Genomic DNA, 13,990 nt, shown 5'->3' with positions numbered 1-13,990 from the left:
GTTTTTTGAGATGGGGTAATGTAGACTTCAGATATCTGCCTGCCTCTGCCTCTCAAGGTGTGCACCACCACCCAGCTGGGAGGCCACCTTTGTATAAAGGATCTTTGGCTGTCATCACAGCACAAGCTACTGACTAACTGGGCTCACCAGGTCGTCATCGTGGTTAATGCAGAAAGGCAGGCAGCAGAGTAGACAGGACAAGCATGTCTGTCCCAAGCATGCTTTGTGGAAGTGGTGTCAAGGTAATAAAGCCCCATGGGACCCTGTCAAAGTAACCTGGGAGTAGAAGCTCCTGCTCAGGATCCAGACTAGGATCTGAGAACCAATTTCAATCTCCACATCTAAAGTTCTTTTGAGACAGTCTCTCTAGATAGCCCAGGTTGGCCTTGAACACTCAATCCTCCTGCCTCCTTCTGCCTTGGTATTCCGAATGCTGGAATAGGGGCCTCTTAACAATCTGCATTTTTAACAGGATACATAGGTGGTGGCATTGGCTGAGGAACAGTGCTGAGTTGACATGCAGCCATCCTGAGGCAGAGGCATGTGGGGAGGGTACAACACAGCCTTCCTCACTAATCCCAGACCATTGGCAACAGATAAGGATGGGGACACTAAGGGTCCCAGGGGCCAAAACTGGCAAGAGGTTTATTGGTTCATAGCCCAAACTAACCACAAGGGCAGAAAGCTCAAAGGCAGACCTGGAAGCCCACAGCCCAGCATCCCTACCAGGATCCATGAGGCCAGCCTGCTGCTACCAGGAGCTGAAATCCCCAAAGCCCCGGCTGGGCTTTTTCTTGGCCATGGGGATAGCTGTGCTGGTTGACGGTTCTTCCTCTGCTGCTCGTTTCCTGAGACATGAAAAAAAATATTGCAGTTGCCACAGAAGAGCCGGGAGCCTATGCTCTTGAGTTGCTTGAGGAAACTCTATACACAGATAGCCTTCCCTTCAGAAGCACTGTCTCTACAAAGATCTGCTCCCACAGTTCCAACTATTAAAACATCCTTGGCCCTGCAGAGGGATCTTGTCTAGACCCTTGTAAGGCAGGACCCCTTAGCTGTAGCCTGGTCTGTGATGCTTTTGCCATCACCTGGGTCACCCCCTAGGAGTACCATGAAGAGAGGTCCCAGCTTCTAGATGGACACAGGAGATGTCACCCATCCATCACACTCACGTGGCTGCTGGGTTGATGTACTTGCCCACCCCCTGGCGGTATGTCTGGGGGCCCTGGTTCCTAGGCTGGGGCTGGCTCATCTTGACCTTGGCTTCTGGATCTACTTGGTGCTGTGCCTTCTTCCGTTCCTGGGCAATCTGGGAGGTAGTAAAATTGTCTGATTACAGAGCCCCAGGGGGGTCTTCTCACCCCAGCTAGAAGGGAGGGCAGTGGCTGATCCAGAGCCTCAGGATGTGCCCTCCTGCTCGCAAACAATAAGGACATGACTTGCTTGGCACCCTCCCCAGGGCCAATCTTGCACCTTCCTCACCTGGGCATCAGCCTCCTCATACGGGTCCACAAACACTGTGGTCGCACATATACGCACTTCCTCCTGGTGACAGAAAGGCTCCGTGAGAAGGCAGCAGTCTCCCCCCAGCACCCAACAGGCAGTGGAGCTCTGTTCTCCCTAGGTACATACCTTGGGACGGTCAGTTTTGGGGTCACTCTCCACATTCTCCATAGCTGTCAATGTGTCAAAACCTCCAACCACCCTGAAGCAGAGAACAGGGCTGGGGCTTTGTGTTCCCTGAGCAGAGTACCATCATGGCAAAGTCAAGAGGAACCACAAAGAGGACTGACAGACAGTGTATATTGCCTCAGAGAGGTCAGACTAGGCAGGACAGGATGAGCTACAGCAGAGAAGGGAGCAGCAAACTATACCCAGCCAGGTTTGGTGACTAAAGTGTTACTTTGGTGAAATCACAGTCCTTGTTTCCATACTGTTTCCCCCAGTTTGCTGAGGCAGGATCTTACTAACCCAGGTTGGCCTCAAACTCACTAAATAACTGAAACAGGCCAAGCACTAATAATCCTTAGGCTTCCAACTCTCAAGTGCTGGGAGTATCACTGTACCAAGCTCTTTTTCCCCCTACAACTGAATTATCAGTACAGACTGTGTGATCCACCAAGCAAAAATACTATCTAGGCCTTTCTGCATCAGACCTGGGGATGAGGAAAAAGAGCAATGTGGTTTAGACTTCCAAAAAGGTACCTTGAGAAGAAGTATGAGCTAGAGCTGCCTGGGTATGTCTCCTCTCCTTGGCCCCACAGGCCCGGAGAGCCAACCTTCCCCCATAAACATATCCCAAGTCATCGAAGCAGGACTAGTATGAGGGATATAGCCAGTCAAGTCTGGGTAAAAGCAGTGAAGGCCCACATTTGCACCACAAACATGTACAGCATCTATGCTTACCGTCCGAAGATGGTATGCTTCTTATCCAGATAAGCACAGGAGCGGAACGTGATAAAGCTAGGGGCAAGTACATGAGATCAGGGAAACAGCAAGCCTCCCCACCCAGTGTTCTCTAGTCCCAGTTCTCACAGCTCAACAGAAGCTGTCTGCCCTTTTCCCATCTGGCAGCTTCCTTTTACCTTGTGTGCTCCTTCCCATTGCCTGTCTCAGCTAAGGCCACACAGGTAAATCCAGACCTCTGGCTCCCTGGAGAAAGCCCAGAGTTTACCTGGCAACTTTCCATGGAAGCCAAGCAGGAGAGGCTAGAGGCTTGAGCCTGGCTATTTGGAGGAAGGCAATGGATTGAGAGGCACAACCCCATCATGAGCCCTGCCAAGGGCAGAGGACTGAATCAGGCCTCCAAGGTGAAGTGAAACAGCCCAAATTATTAGAAGCTCTAGACTACAGACGGTATACAGGAGGAAAGCACAAAGTAGCTATGGGAACTCACACCTGCAATCACAGCACAGAAGCCTGAGCTACACAGATCTCTAAATAAAGTGGAAGGCAGGAAGTGGATGTGATTGCAGTGCAGGAAGTATGAGGTTCCTACCCAGAGTAGCAGGACACGGTCCTACTGGGACAACAGGACAGCAGCCTCATCTTGACAGCCCACACCTCTTAGCCACAGAAGACTGACTCTGCAAGCTGCAATGAATATCACCCAAGCAAGCAGGGCCGTTCCTGAGGCCAACAGGCATATCCCAAAGACATAAGGCCTGCACCTGTGCACACCTAGGCTAACCCTTCTTACTGTCTGAACTCATAGTTTTTGTTCCTGCTATTGAGACAAAAACTCATTTGACCTTGCCAGTCTCGAACTCACTATGGAAACAAGGATGACGGAGCTGTTCATTGCCTCCACCTCACAGGTATGTGGTACATACTCCCAGTTCTGCCTGACCTATCCTAAGAGGCCTTGAGGACCTGCCCATAAGTACCACCCACAGCTCGGCACACTACTCCAGCAGCTGACTTGGGCTCCTTCACTGCAGGGACCCGTGTTTAGTCTGAGTGTGTAGTACCATGTCTGGTCTGACCTGGCCTAGCACAACTCGTAGGGAAAAGACCACCCTCAGCAGCTGAGCAAAAATAACTGCACTTGGACTTACAACTGAGACTTGTTGGTGTTGGGCCCCGAATTGGCCATGCTGAGCACCCCGCGACCAGTGTGCGAAAGGTTGGGACGGAACTCATCCTTGAAGGGCTTGCCCCAGTATGACTCGCCACCTGGGACAGAAAGGAGCATGGCCGCAGTCAGCCCCAGAGCCTAGTCCAGAGGCATCAGGGAGTCTTGGCCTTGAGGTAGCCTCCTTGATGACTCCTCGATCCCAATGCCTTCATACAAGCTGAGACTGCTCACTCACCCCTGTGGGTCAGGGGCTGAGGGGTTAAAGCAACCTTGGTATGATCCCGAGGCTTAGGGAAGAGAAAATTAACCTCACTTTGGGAAACTAAGAGGACCGCCCAAGGTGGCTCAGAAGGCCAACCGCTGAGTTGCAAGCCACCCCCACACCTCCAACTCTGAAAGATTCTACATCAGAGCTCTCCAAACCCGGCACCCTACTAGGCCCCACAGAACAGCCACTTGCATTATTCCAATGAAACAGGCCTGGTACCAGCACCTACCTGTGCCTGTACCTGTGGGGTCACCACCCTGGATCTGCAAAAAACAAAACCCAGTGAGGTCACTGGCTCTGATGGTGCCTGTCACCCACTGCTCACCCTGCCCACTAACTGAGCGCAGGCTTCCCAAAGGCATGTCCTTCAGGGAGGACAGGGACCTCTCTGACCTCAGGTCTCAAGAGCCAGCACAAGACACACCTAAGGACCCTGCCCTGGCCATACAGTCTGAACAAGGTGCCTGGAACAGGGCAGGTATAAGCCCATTTGTCTCCTGGATGATGCCCATGTCATCAAGCATCTACAGCTAGCACCAGCTTGTACCACTCACCACAAAGTTCCTGATGGACCTGTGAAAGATGGTACCGTCGTAATACTGTTTCTTGCAGAGCCTGATGAAGTTTTCACAGGTTTTTGGTGTCTGCAAAACATCCCAGCATTCTATGAGGCACAGTGGTCAATAGCAGAGTCACAAGACATGCAGGCCTTCATCATAGCAGGAAACTACCTGTCTGTAGACCTTGGTTCAGTCTGACCTCCAAAAGTTAAGCAAGACTCCGGTAGCCATATGATAGAACAGAAAGGGAGCCAAGCAAATCCCTTTCCAAGGATTTGCACAAACACCTACCAAGCAGCCAAGGAGGTGTGTTGTGTGGTTAATGGCACTCCAGGGAAGGAAGAAAGGGCACTTTGGTTCTCGGTTGGAGTTAGGCAAGACTTCATAAAAGTTAACCAGAGCTCCACATTTAAGGCATGACCACCTAATGGCCCCAGAAACTACCCAGGAACAGCCACCATACTCACCAGGTCACAGTGCAGCTCTAGGTTAAGGTCACCCTTGTTGGTGTGTAGCCTCACATAGCCCTTCTTCTTCACAAACTGGTAGCGTAGTACATCTTCATCAATGACAGCTGCAAACAAGTCCAAACAAGTCTGTAACTTGCCCTGTACCTGAAATAGCTCCTCCATTCAGGCCCCATGGCCTGCCACAAGACGAGCACCAATGTGCACTAGCTCTGAGAAAAGTGAAGGAGCCAGAGGCTAAGGGAAGTCATATCAAGAACAATCTAATGCTAGAGGCTCTAGGGGCCTGAGTGCGGAGCACTTCAAGTCACGGGACAAGAGCTGGGCATGGTGGCACACGCCTTGGGAGGCAGAGGCAGGCAGATCTCTCTGAGTTTAAGGCCAGCCTGGCACAAAGGGAGTCCAGAACAACCAGGGGTATACAGAGAAACCCTGTCTTGAAAAACAAACAAAAAAACAAAACAAAACAAACAAACAATAAAAGATAAGACCACACGGTGAGAATGCCTTTCACTCACAGACTCCTGACTGACTCAACACAAAGACCATCTACCAAGAAGAGCCACCCCACCATAACCACCGACCACCAGAGACTCCAAGTAAAAGCACAGTGGGGATGCTGAGGCAAGTACACAGAAAGCCCCACTTGTTACCAATGTGAATTTTGTCCCAGTGAACAGAGGAGGTAGAGGCAGCTACCTGCTTCATGTGTGGTCTCAGGTACCATGGCAGTAGAGGTGAAGGATGCGCTGACCTTCCCTGTGGAGTAGTGGGCCTGCAAGAAAACCATGAGCTCACACCCTATCATGGCCTCTCAAGGGCAGCCTTCTTCACCACCACCCACAGGCATAGATGGAGAAGTGGCCAAGACCAAAAGACCAGATTTATGGTTCCAAGAGGAACAACTGAAGGCCTAGTTGAGGGAATTAGGGCGCAAGGCCTCAAACAGGTTGCAACTAACAATATTAAGTCAAGACAGAGCTATCTCACAGGGGTAGCCTTCTTCCACGGTAAGAATACAAAGGCAGTTAGAAGTTTATTTCTGAAGGGTTCTTATTTGTTTTTGTTTTTTGAGATAAGAGTTTCTATGTAGCCCTACCTGTCCTGGAACTCACTTTGTAGACCAGGTTCTCCTTCAACTCAGAGATCTGCTTTCCTCTACCTTCTGAGTGCTGGGTCTAAAAGTGTGCACCACCAACCCCAGCCTTTTTTTCTTTCTTCCTAAAAATGATTATGTCAACAAGCATAGTGGCATCCACCTTAGTCTCAGCACTTGAGAGGCAGAGGCAGGTCAATCTATGTGAGTTCAAGGCCAATCTGGCCTACAAAGCAAGTTCTAGGAGAGGCAGGGTTACACAGAGAAACCCTGTCTTGAAAACCAAGAAAATGATCGTGTATGGGTGTTCTGCTTGCAAGTACATCTATACCCCATGTGCATCTTTGGTGCCCTCAAAGGTCAGAAGAGGGAGTCAGATCCCCTGGGAAACAAGCCTGGATTCTCTATAAGGACAAGAGTTCTGAACCACTGATCCATCTCTCTAGCCCAGGTTACATACAGTTTACAGTAAACACAATCTCTTTAATGGTAGAGGGAATAAATTATTTTTTCATCATGTAGGGGGAAGGAAAAAAAAAAAACCAAGAGGACTGTTAAACAAGACAGTAATACCCAGAATACAATGGCTGTGTTCAGATAGGGAAATTATAAACAATGAACTTTAGTTTCCAAATTTTCCTGGGTAACTCCCTATGTGGGAGACCCCACCTCTGCCTTCCCATAGCTCAGGCTCTCCAGATTCAGCCTAAATAGGAGAAAGACACCGCCTATCGGCTAAATGTGCTGAACTCTAGCATCACAGCTGTAGATAGGACCTAGGGCAGACAAGCAGGCTTGCCCAAGGAAAGGCCCAGGCAAGGTCTGAGGCCTTGGTAACCCTAGCAACCGCAGCCCTCCCTTCCATCACAGACCTGTAAGCCCTTCTGTTTCTGTCCTGAAATGGAATACCAGAGACAGCAGGTAGCTTGGCCTGGGTCAGGGCCCATAGCACAAGACAGCCCTGCTTCTGCTGAGCCACTGTTCCCACAGACCCCAGCTTCTCAACCATTCCTCTGCCCCAAGAGTATGTGACTCCTTTTTGATTTGTTTGGAGCCCAACCACATCAGCCCCGGAGGGCCCCACAGTACTGGGAGGGTCCCAGCCATCATACTTCCAGATGCATCCCAGACCCTGTCAGCACCTTCCCCAGAGCCAAAGCAACCCACTCACAGCATTCAGTTGGTCCACCTTCTTCTTCTCAGGGGCCTTCATGGTGGCTGCTAAAATCTCATCTCCTTTGAACTCTTTGTAGAGCTCCTGTAATGTCTCTCTGGTTTCAGCATTTGTATTTTTCAAATAATAAGATGGGTCTTGTCTGGCCTTTTCTTCATCTACAAAACAGTATACAGGTACTGAGCAGCCAAAACCCCAGATAGCCAAGGCCCCAAAGAGTCTCAAGATCCAGATGAGCTAACAGGAATAGAGATGGAGTTGGCCACGTGAGAAGCCACAGGTGGGTTGATGAGGGCAGGGTTCTCTGGCCATCATAGTACAGCCATACTTAATACCTTTGGTCATTTGGCAGCAGCTTTAGTAGGTGCAGCAAGGTAGGGAGCACACAGAACACAACATCATGGTCCCAGCCCTGGAGGGGACGTCCTTCATACAGTCAAGAGTCTTGGGATGGTCTGAACTTAAAAGTGTCACCCTGCTCTTAACCTATATGCTACAATCTTTTCACAATGATGTTTTGCTTTTGTGATTTTAAACGTGTTTATTTCAAGGGAAGGCAGAGTTTGGTATTTCATATATGAAATGTCCTATCTATGCCACATGTTGTTTGCTAGGCCAAAGACTATAACTTACTGGGCAATGAGCATCCCTAGGCCTGGCCTCTGGGTCTCCTGAGCTGTTATCCCCGAGTTAGTTACGTGTTCTACCTCTCTAAATCCTGACTGGTCCACAGTGTTAATGAACACTGACTCAGGAGTACTGCTTCCTGCTGAGATGGAGCCAACTAAACTCTAGGCATAAGTCTAGCTGGCTCCTTGGTATAGAACAAGAGAGCTCAGAAACTTCAGCCATAGTAGAGCCTGGAGGCACACACCTTTAATCCCAGCACTAGGGTGGTAGAGGCAGGCAGTCTCTGTGAGTTCGAGGCCAGCCTGATCTAGACGGCAAGTCCAGGACAGCCAGGGCTACACAGAGAAACTCTGTCTCGAAAAACCAAAAGAAAAGAAAAACAGAAACTTCAGCCACTATATAGTATGTTATAGTGTGCTGAACAGTATGGGCCAAACACAGAAAGCAGGAGGACCAAGGGCCCAGTCTACACCCCACACAGATCTGATATCACTCAGAGCCTCACTGCAGTCCTCTATCACTGTGCCCTGAAAGGAGCAGTAGCCAGCAGGAATCCAGAAAGCACAGGGCCACCAGAGCTAAGGGAAAGAGAGGTGTCTTAGTGTTTCCAAGACTATAGTCAGCTGCTTCTCTAACCATCTGACAGACATGGTGGTGCATGCCTATAATCCCAGCACTTGGAAGGCAAAGGTAGGAGGAATGCTGCAAATTTGAGGCCAGCCTGGTCTATACAGCATATTTCAGGACAGCCTGGGCTTCACCAAAAAAAGAAATCTGAAGCCTTTTTTAAAAAGATTTTTAAAAGCTAATTATTTACACCGTGTAATGCCTGCATGTGTGCCTACGTGCCAGAAGAGGGCACCAAATCTCATTATCGATGGTGTGGTTGCTGGGAATTGAATCCAGGACCTGTGGAAGAACAGCCAGTGCACTTAACCTCTGAGCCATCTCTCCAGCCCAATCAAAAGCCCAATCTAGAGCCACAGTGTCTGGGTCCCCACACATCCCCACCCTTAAGAAGGAAGCACTTGCCCGAGCAGCATACCTATACTCTACGCACAGCAGCCTTAGTTGTTCGTACCTGGATCAATTATTTTCATATTATTCTTCACATGAAAGAAATTGGAAACATTGAATTTGTCCAAATTGGTAGGGTCCTATGACAAGAAGAAACACTCAGCAGTTCAGCAGTACAGCCAGGGCTGTGTCAAGCATCTGTTCAGGCGCCTCCAGGGGAAGAGGCTGCAGCTGAGCCAATTGAGGACTAGGGAGTTGAGCAGAGGAGGCTGTGCCTGACCCTGTGACAATCAGAGGTGGTATGAGTCCAGAGCACAGCCTGCCTAGCTACTCACCAAGCAGTGTGCCCTGCCTACAGGCCACAAAAATAAGAAGCAAGGCTCACTGCCAGGTAGCAAAGGATATGGATTGGGCAGCCATGGGGCCAAGCTTCAATCAGATGGGAGTAACACACAGAGTCCTTTAAGCCTGTCATGACCAAACCCCCGTTTTCTGTCAGTTTTCACCGTTCACCCACTACCATGGAGACAAAGGTGCCAGATGCTGCTCTTGAAGCAGTGGGGTGGGACCTGCAGAGCAGCCTAAGTGTCCTGATGCCTAAAATGGTTGTGGGGCAGATATAGGATCCTTGATACAGGAGCCATGAGAACCAGAAGGCAGCCAAGGTCCATGGTGGCTGCTGGAAGGGGGTATGGCACTAAAGAATAATTGGGGAGCAGCAACCAGGGATGTTACAGTACAGAAAGCCATCAAGCCTGAGGAAAGCTGGGAGGAAGAGGGTGGAGCTGAGGGTTAAGGGGAGGCAGTCCCTGTGAAGCTACTTACCTGTAGGGTAATGATGTCTTGCCTGGAAAAGGGCTCATCAGTTAGCAGGTCCCTCAGGTTCTTGGCCTTGATGTTTAGCTGCTCCACTGCCTATTGCAGGACAGAGATATCGAGGCCCCTTCTAAGCTCCAGCAGGGAGGTCAGAGGTAAACAAGCACACATAGAGCCGCCCTGGGGGTGTTCTCATCTTCCTGGCAGAAACTAGCCAAACCAACCAGGCTGCTTCAAGCAAGAGGTCCTGCATGGGCTCTCCTGCACCCTGTCCTAGATGGAGTAGAGAAGGGAGACAGCTCCTGTCCCTCCCACCAACCCGAACCTCCTCCCTCCTAAGAACCTAGTGTCTTCCTATCTCCCTCTACTCGCACGTTCCTTCCAGAGTTGGTCCATGCTGAAGACATGGAGATACAAGGCATGTTCCTGGGATACAAGGAACTGTGCTTAGGTGGCCCGACCTGCCTGTCTAGGTTTCAGGTCACTTGATCTTTCTTTTAAACCCTCATAAAGTAGGAGGGCTACCTAGCCAGAGGTGATGTCTTGTGCTGGAGGCTATTAAGCCCATGAGGACAGGTATGCTCACTGTTCCTGGTTCACCTCCAGCACTCAGCCAGGCTGTTGGAATACTCCCAAAGCACACTCGAGGGCCCAACATTAGACAGTAGCACTCACAGACAGTACCTCATAGGTGTAGACATTGCCAGTTGTCCTGATGGCCACAATGTGGGTGTTGTCAGTGAACACGGAATACAGCACTGGACAGTGATACTGCCCTAGAGAAAGCACACACAGTGCTAGTAGCCCTCAAGAGCTTTGATTAAACTATCATAATAGCACATATCTATAACTCCAGCTACCCAGGAAGCTGAGGCAGAAGAATAGAGCACAAGGCCACTGGACAATTTAACTGCACATTGTCTCAAAGTGAAATTTAAAAGGAGTCTCAGTAGCAGTGTGTTTGCCTAGCATGTGCTAATTCTGCACTCTGATTCTGAGAATCAGTGTGACAAGAAAAGGAGAGAGGGAGCAAAGGGAAAAAGGGATTAGGGAGCAACCAATAGGGATCATAAAAGGAAGAAGGCAGAACCTTAGAGCAGACCTGGAAACCACAGGGATGGCAGCCATTCATGCTCCATTCCTACGCTATTCTACAAGACCAAACCCTTGTTTTGCCTTACTCACAATAGTCTGATAGCCTCCAGACTGGCTTAGGTGACCACCTTCCCCCCTTAAAGCCATGCCATATAGGCTTATCTTTCCAGAAACCTGTCTCAACTGCATTCTACCTCTCATAATCCACAGTACCCACCACTACCCTGGCCCTCCTCACCTAGTTTTCTATGGCAAATGCCAGCCAGCTAGCGTACCCATATTCCTGCCTCAACAGATCATCTCTCATCCAGCAAGGGTCTTGGTTAGTGAGTCCCAATAGACAAACAGGGGGAGGGCAAATAGACATGTCACCTACATGCATTTGGAAAGATTTATAAAAATCTCAGTTTCAGCCAGGTGTGATGACACACGCCTTTAATGCCAGAACTCAAGGAGGCAGAGACAAGCATATCTCTGGGAGTTTGAGGCCAGTCTGGTCTACAAAATGAGTCCAGGACAGCCAAGGCTACACAGAGAAAACAAACAAACAAACAACAACAACAAAAAAAAAAAAAAAACCCAAAAAACAAAATGTAAAAAACCACCTCAGTTTCAAAATAAAAAAGAAATCTCTCATACACATCTTATGGAAATTTAACTACTTAACCACTAGTTATTTGATGTGACCAGGGAACTCCCATTCATTTATTTTATAAGTGTCACAATGCTATTCTGAAAATGTAAGTCATTATTTTTTCTGTTGTTTTTGTTTTCTGGGTTTGTTTTGTTTCTCAGTGTAGCCTTGGCTGTCCTAGAACTCGCTCTGTAGACCAGACTGGCCTTGAACACAGAGATCCACCTGCCTCTATCTCCCAAATGCCCAGACTCTACCCCTTGCTCACATGGATTCAACAGTATTGACTCTTGGCATGCATGGACACCCTCGAGCATATGTCTGCATTTGCTCTGCCTGTACCTTCTGCCTAGAATATTCTTCCCAGATCTTCATGCAGCTCCCTCTTACCATGTTTTCTCTCAGACCCTGTCTGCGGCCCTCAATGGGTGTCCTATTGGCCCTTTTCCTTCCTCTACTTGTCTGAAACAGAGAGGATATCTCCTGCCTAGATTCCTCCCCTCCCAACAAAAGCTCTTCTCACTCAAGGCCACACACCCACACACATATGCATGGACGCACACCTGCATACACCTCATCCCCACACGGCCTATGAACCCAAGGCTGCTGTAGGTCAATGAAGAGAGATAGCAGCCTTACCTTTGCTTGCAACATTTCCCTGGAAAATGCCCAGTGAGCACTGACAGCAAGCTCACCCACGGTTCCCATACCAGTGTGAAAGGAGACCCCTTGGCCAAGACCACAAAGAACTTGCACAAGATCAGACCCAAGACAGGGAAAGGGCAGCTGGAACTGTAGCTACATTATCTGGATAGGCAACAAGAGGGTTAGAGACTTGGAGCAGGAGGCTCCAAGTGGGGCAGAGGTCTGAAGGAGCAGCAATGAAGGACAGCAATGATAATGAAGAACAGACTGGAAATGCCTCCCAAAGACACACAACCACAGCTGGGCTGGCCGCACTGGGCCCTGGGCTGAGCAACTTCCACCTACAGCCATGAACAGGCCACAGCCACAGCCAGGCATGGAATAGGCCCAACTATGGCACCAGCAGCTCATAACAGCCTAACTGCCATTGTGGGATCCACCTAAACCTAAACTACTTAGACCTTTATTCAACATCTGACCACAAGAAAAAAGGAAGGAAAGCCTGATTATGAAAGAGAAGTTGGTGAGAGTAGGAACTTGGGGGCTCTGTGGGCCAATTCTAGAGCTGGCTACAAAAGGGACTCTCACCTTCACTGTTCTTTGCAAAGTTCAGCTTGATCAGGGACTTCCCATCAAGTTTCTGGAAGACATATAATTAACAATAATGAGTAAAGGGTAAGGTAACACAGAGGCTACAGATCAGGAGTAACAGGGACAGAACAGAAAGATCTCTGCCCGACTCACCCTCTACAGCTTACACTAAGGCAAAAGTCTTTCTGGGAAGTCTCCAAGACCAGCCAGGACTCCTGAGGAATGGCTAGCCTCAGCAGTTACATTGATGTACCTGTAGATGCCAGCTGTGAGCAGATCCCCAGATTTGTAAACATACCACTGGCTAAATGTTGAGGAGCCACATACCGAAACCAGGACCTTATATATCCCAAGTGTGTGCTCTACTACTGAGCTCCATATTCAGTCCTTGTCTGAACATTTCTACGGGAAGTACACATGACTTCTGAAATTGAAAATGAGTGTAGGGCCATTGAGATAGCTTACCACTTCAGACAAGCCTGAAAACCTGAACTCAACCCTAAAACCCATAGTGGAGGGAGAGAACCAACTCCTAAGAGTTGTCCTCTGGCCACATTTGTACCATGGCATTCAAATAGCCACATCATATTCTTAACAACAACACAATGAATAGTTCTAAAACTAGTAGGAGGGCCAGAGAAATGGCTCAGCTGGCAAAGGTGCTAGTCATTGATCCTCATGATGTGTTCCATGTCCAGCAAGACCTATACAGAGGAAGGAGAGAACTCCCACAAGTTGTACTCTGACACATGTGCTATACACACACAAATACACAAAATAAATAAATGTAACAAATAAAGCTAATGAGAGTACCTATGTATTCTGCTTATCCTAAGGTACAAATATTTTTTCAAAGGAAACAAAACATTGAAAGTGGAAAAAACTGATGCTGTAGCTCAGTGGTAGAGTATGTGCTTAACATGAGTAAGGACCTAGGTATAGCAGGAAAGGGAAGAACAACATGCCCACAGACTAGGAGCATTATGATAGAACACACCCTATGGGATTCCATAAAAAAAGAAATGGCCCCAGATTCTGGCCATGACCAAAGTAAGAGCTATATGTAGTTTGGCAGCTGCAGAAAATAGCCCAAATGACAAGATTCAATACCCCAAAGAGCAGCTGTGATGCAGAGTGTAAACATAAAAAGCACCTAGGTGTAACTGAATTATAGTGTCCACCAGAAAAGAGACAGAGGCCATGAGGATAGCTGCAGATTAAGACATCAGGGGTGGCAACAGAGAAGGGCAGAGAATAAGACAGCAAAGGGCAGGGTTGCAGCAGGAGCGCCCCAGGTTGACATCCTTAGTCGGCAGAGACCAACCAACTACAAAGTACAGGCAGGCAGCAGGGACCTCATGACGAGAAAGCCCTAAAAGATGTCCTCCCAGGCTGGGGCCTCAGAAAAAGCTGCTGGAGC

At 48.9% G+C, this 13,990-nt stretch overlaps 1 protein-coding gene across 5 annotated transcripts in view; it reads right to left on the bottom strand.

Moving 5' to 3' along the window:
- The window catches only part of Ppil2 (peptidylprolyl isomerase like 2), a 43,563-nt gene that overhangs the window by 18,797 nt on the left and 10,776 nt on the right, over nucleotides 1–13,990 (bottom strand). For all 5 annotated transcript variants that reach the window (XR_009587211.1, XR_009587210.1, XM_060371371.1 and 2 more), the window contains exons 6-20: nucleotides 12,568–12,619; nucleotides 10,290–10,381; nucleotides 9,615–9,704; nucleotides 8,854–8,929; nucleotides 7,140–7,300; nucleotides 5,572–5,647; nucleotides 4,873–4,979; nucleotides 4,400–4,489; nucleotides 4,075–4,108; nucleotides 3,558–3,675; nucleotides 2,407–2,463; nucleotides 1,633–1,705; nucleotides 1,483–1,545; nucleotides 1,173–1,309; nucleotides 727–848 (exon numbers count right to left, since the gene is read on the bottom strand). Coding sequence is in view for 3 of the 5 variants with exons in the window: in XM_060371371.1 (XP_060227354.1) it covers nucleotides 752–848; nucleotides 1,173–1,309; nucleotides 1,483–1,545; nucleotides 1,633–1,705; nucleotides 2,407–2,463; nucleotides 3,558–3,675; nucleotides 4,075–4,108; nucleotides 4,400–4,489; nucleotides 4,873–4,979; nucleotides 5,572–5,647; nucleotides 7,140–7,300; nucleotides 8,854–8,929; nucleotides 9,615–9,704; nucleotides 10,290–10,381; nucleotides 12,568–12,619 (1,323 nt within the window). In the remaining 2 variants the exon portion in view is untranslated. The remainder of the gene's footprint in view (nucleotides 1–726; nucleotides 849–1,172; nucleotides 1,310–1,482; nucleotides 1,546–1,632; nucleotides 1,706–2,406; nucleotides 2,464–3,557; nucleotides 3,676–4,074; nucleotides 4,109–4,399; nucleotides 4,490–4,872; nucleotides 4,980–5,571; nucleotides 5,648–7,139; nucleotides 7,301–8,853; nucleotides 8,930–9,614; nucleotides 9,705–10,289; nucleotides 10,382–12,567; nucleotides 12,620–13,990) is intronic.

The sequence above is a fragment of the Meriones unguiculatus genome, chromosome 17, assembly GCF_030254825.1.
Source record: "Meriones unguiculatus strain TT.TT164.6M chromosome 17, Bangor_MerUng_6.1, whole genome shotgun sequence".
Taxonomy (NCBI): Eukaryota; Metazoa; Chordata; class Mammalia; order Rodentia; family Muridae; genus Meriones; species Meriones unguiculatus.
Note: the sequence above shows the minus strand (reverse complement) of the source record. Positions and strands in the feature narration are given on the sequence as shown.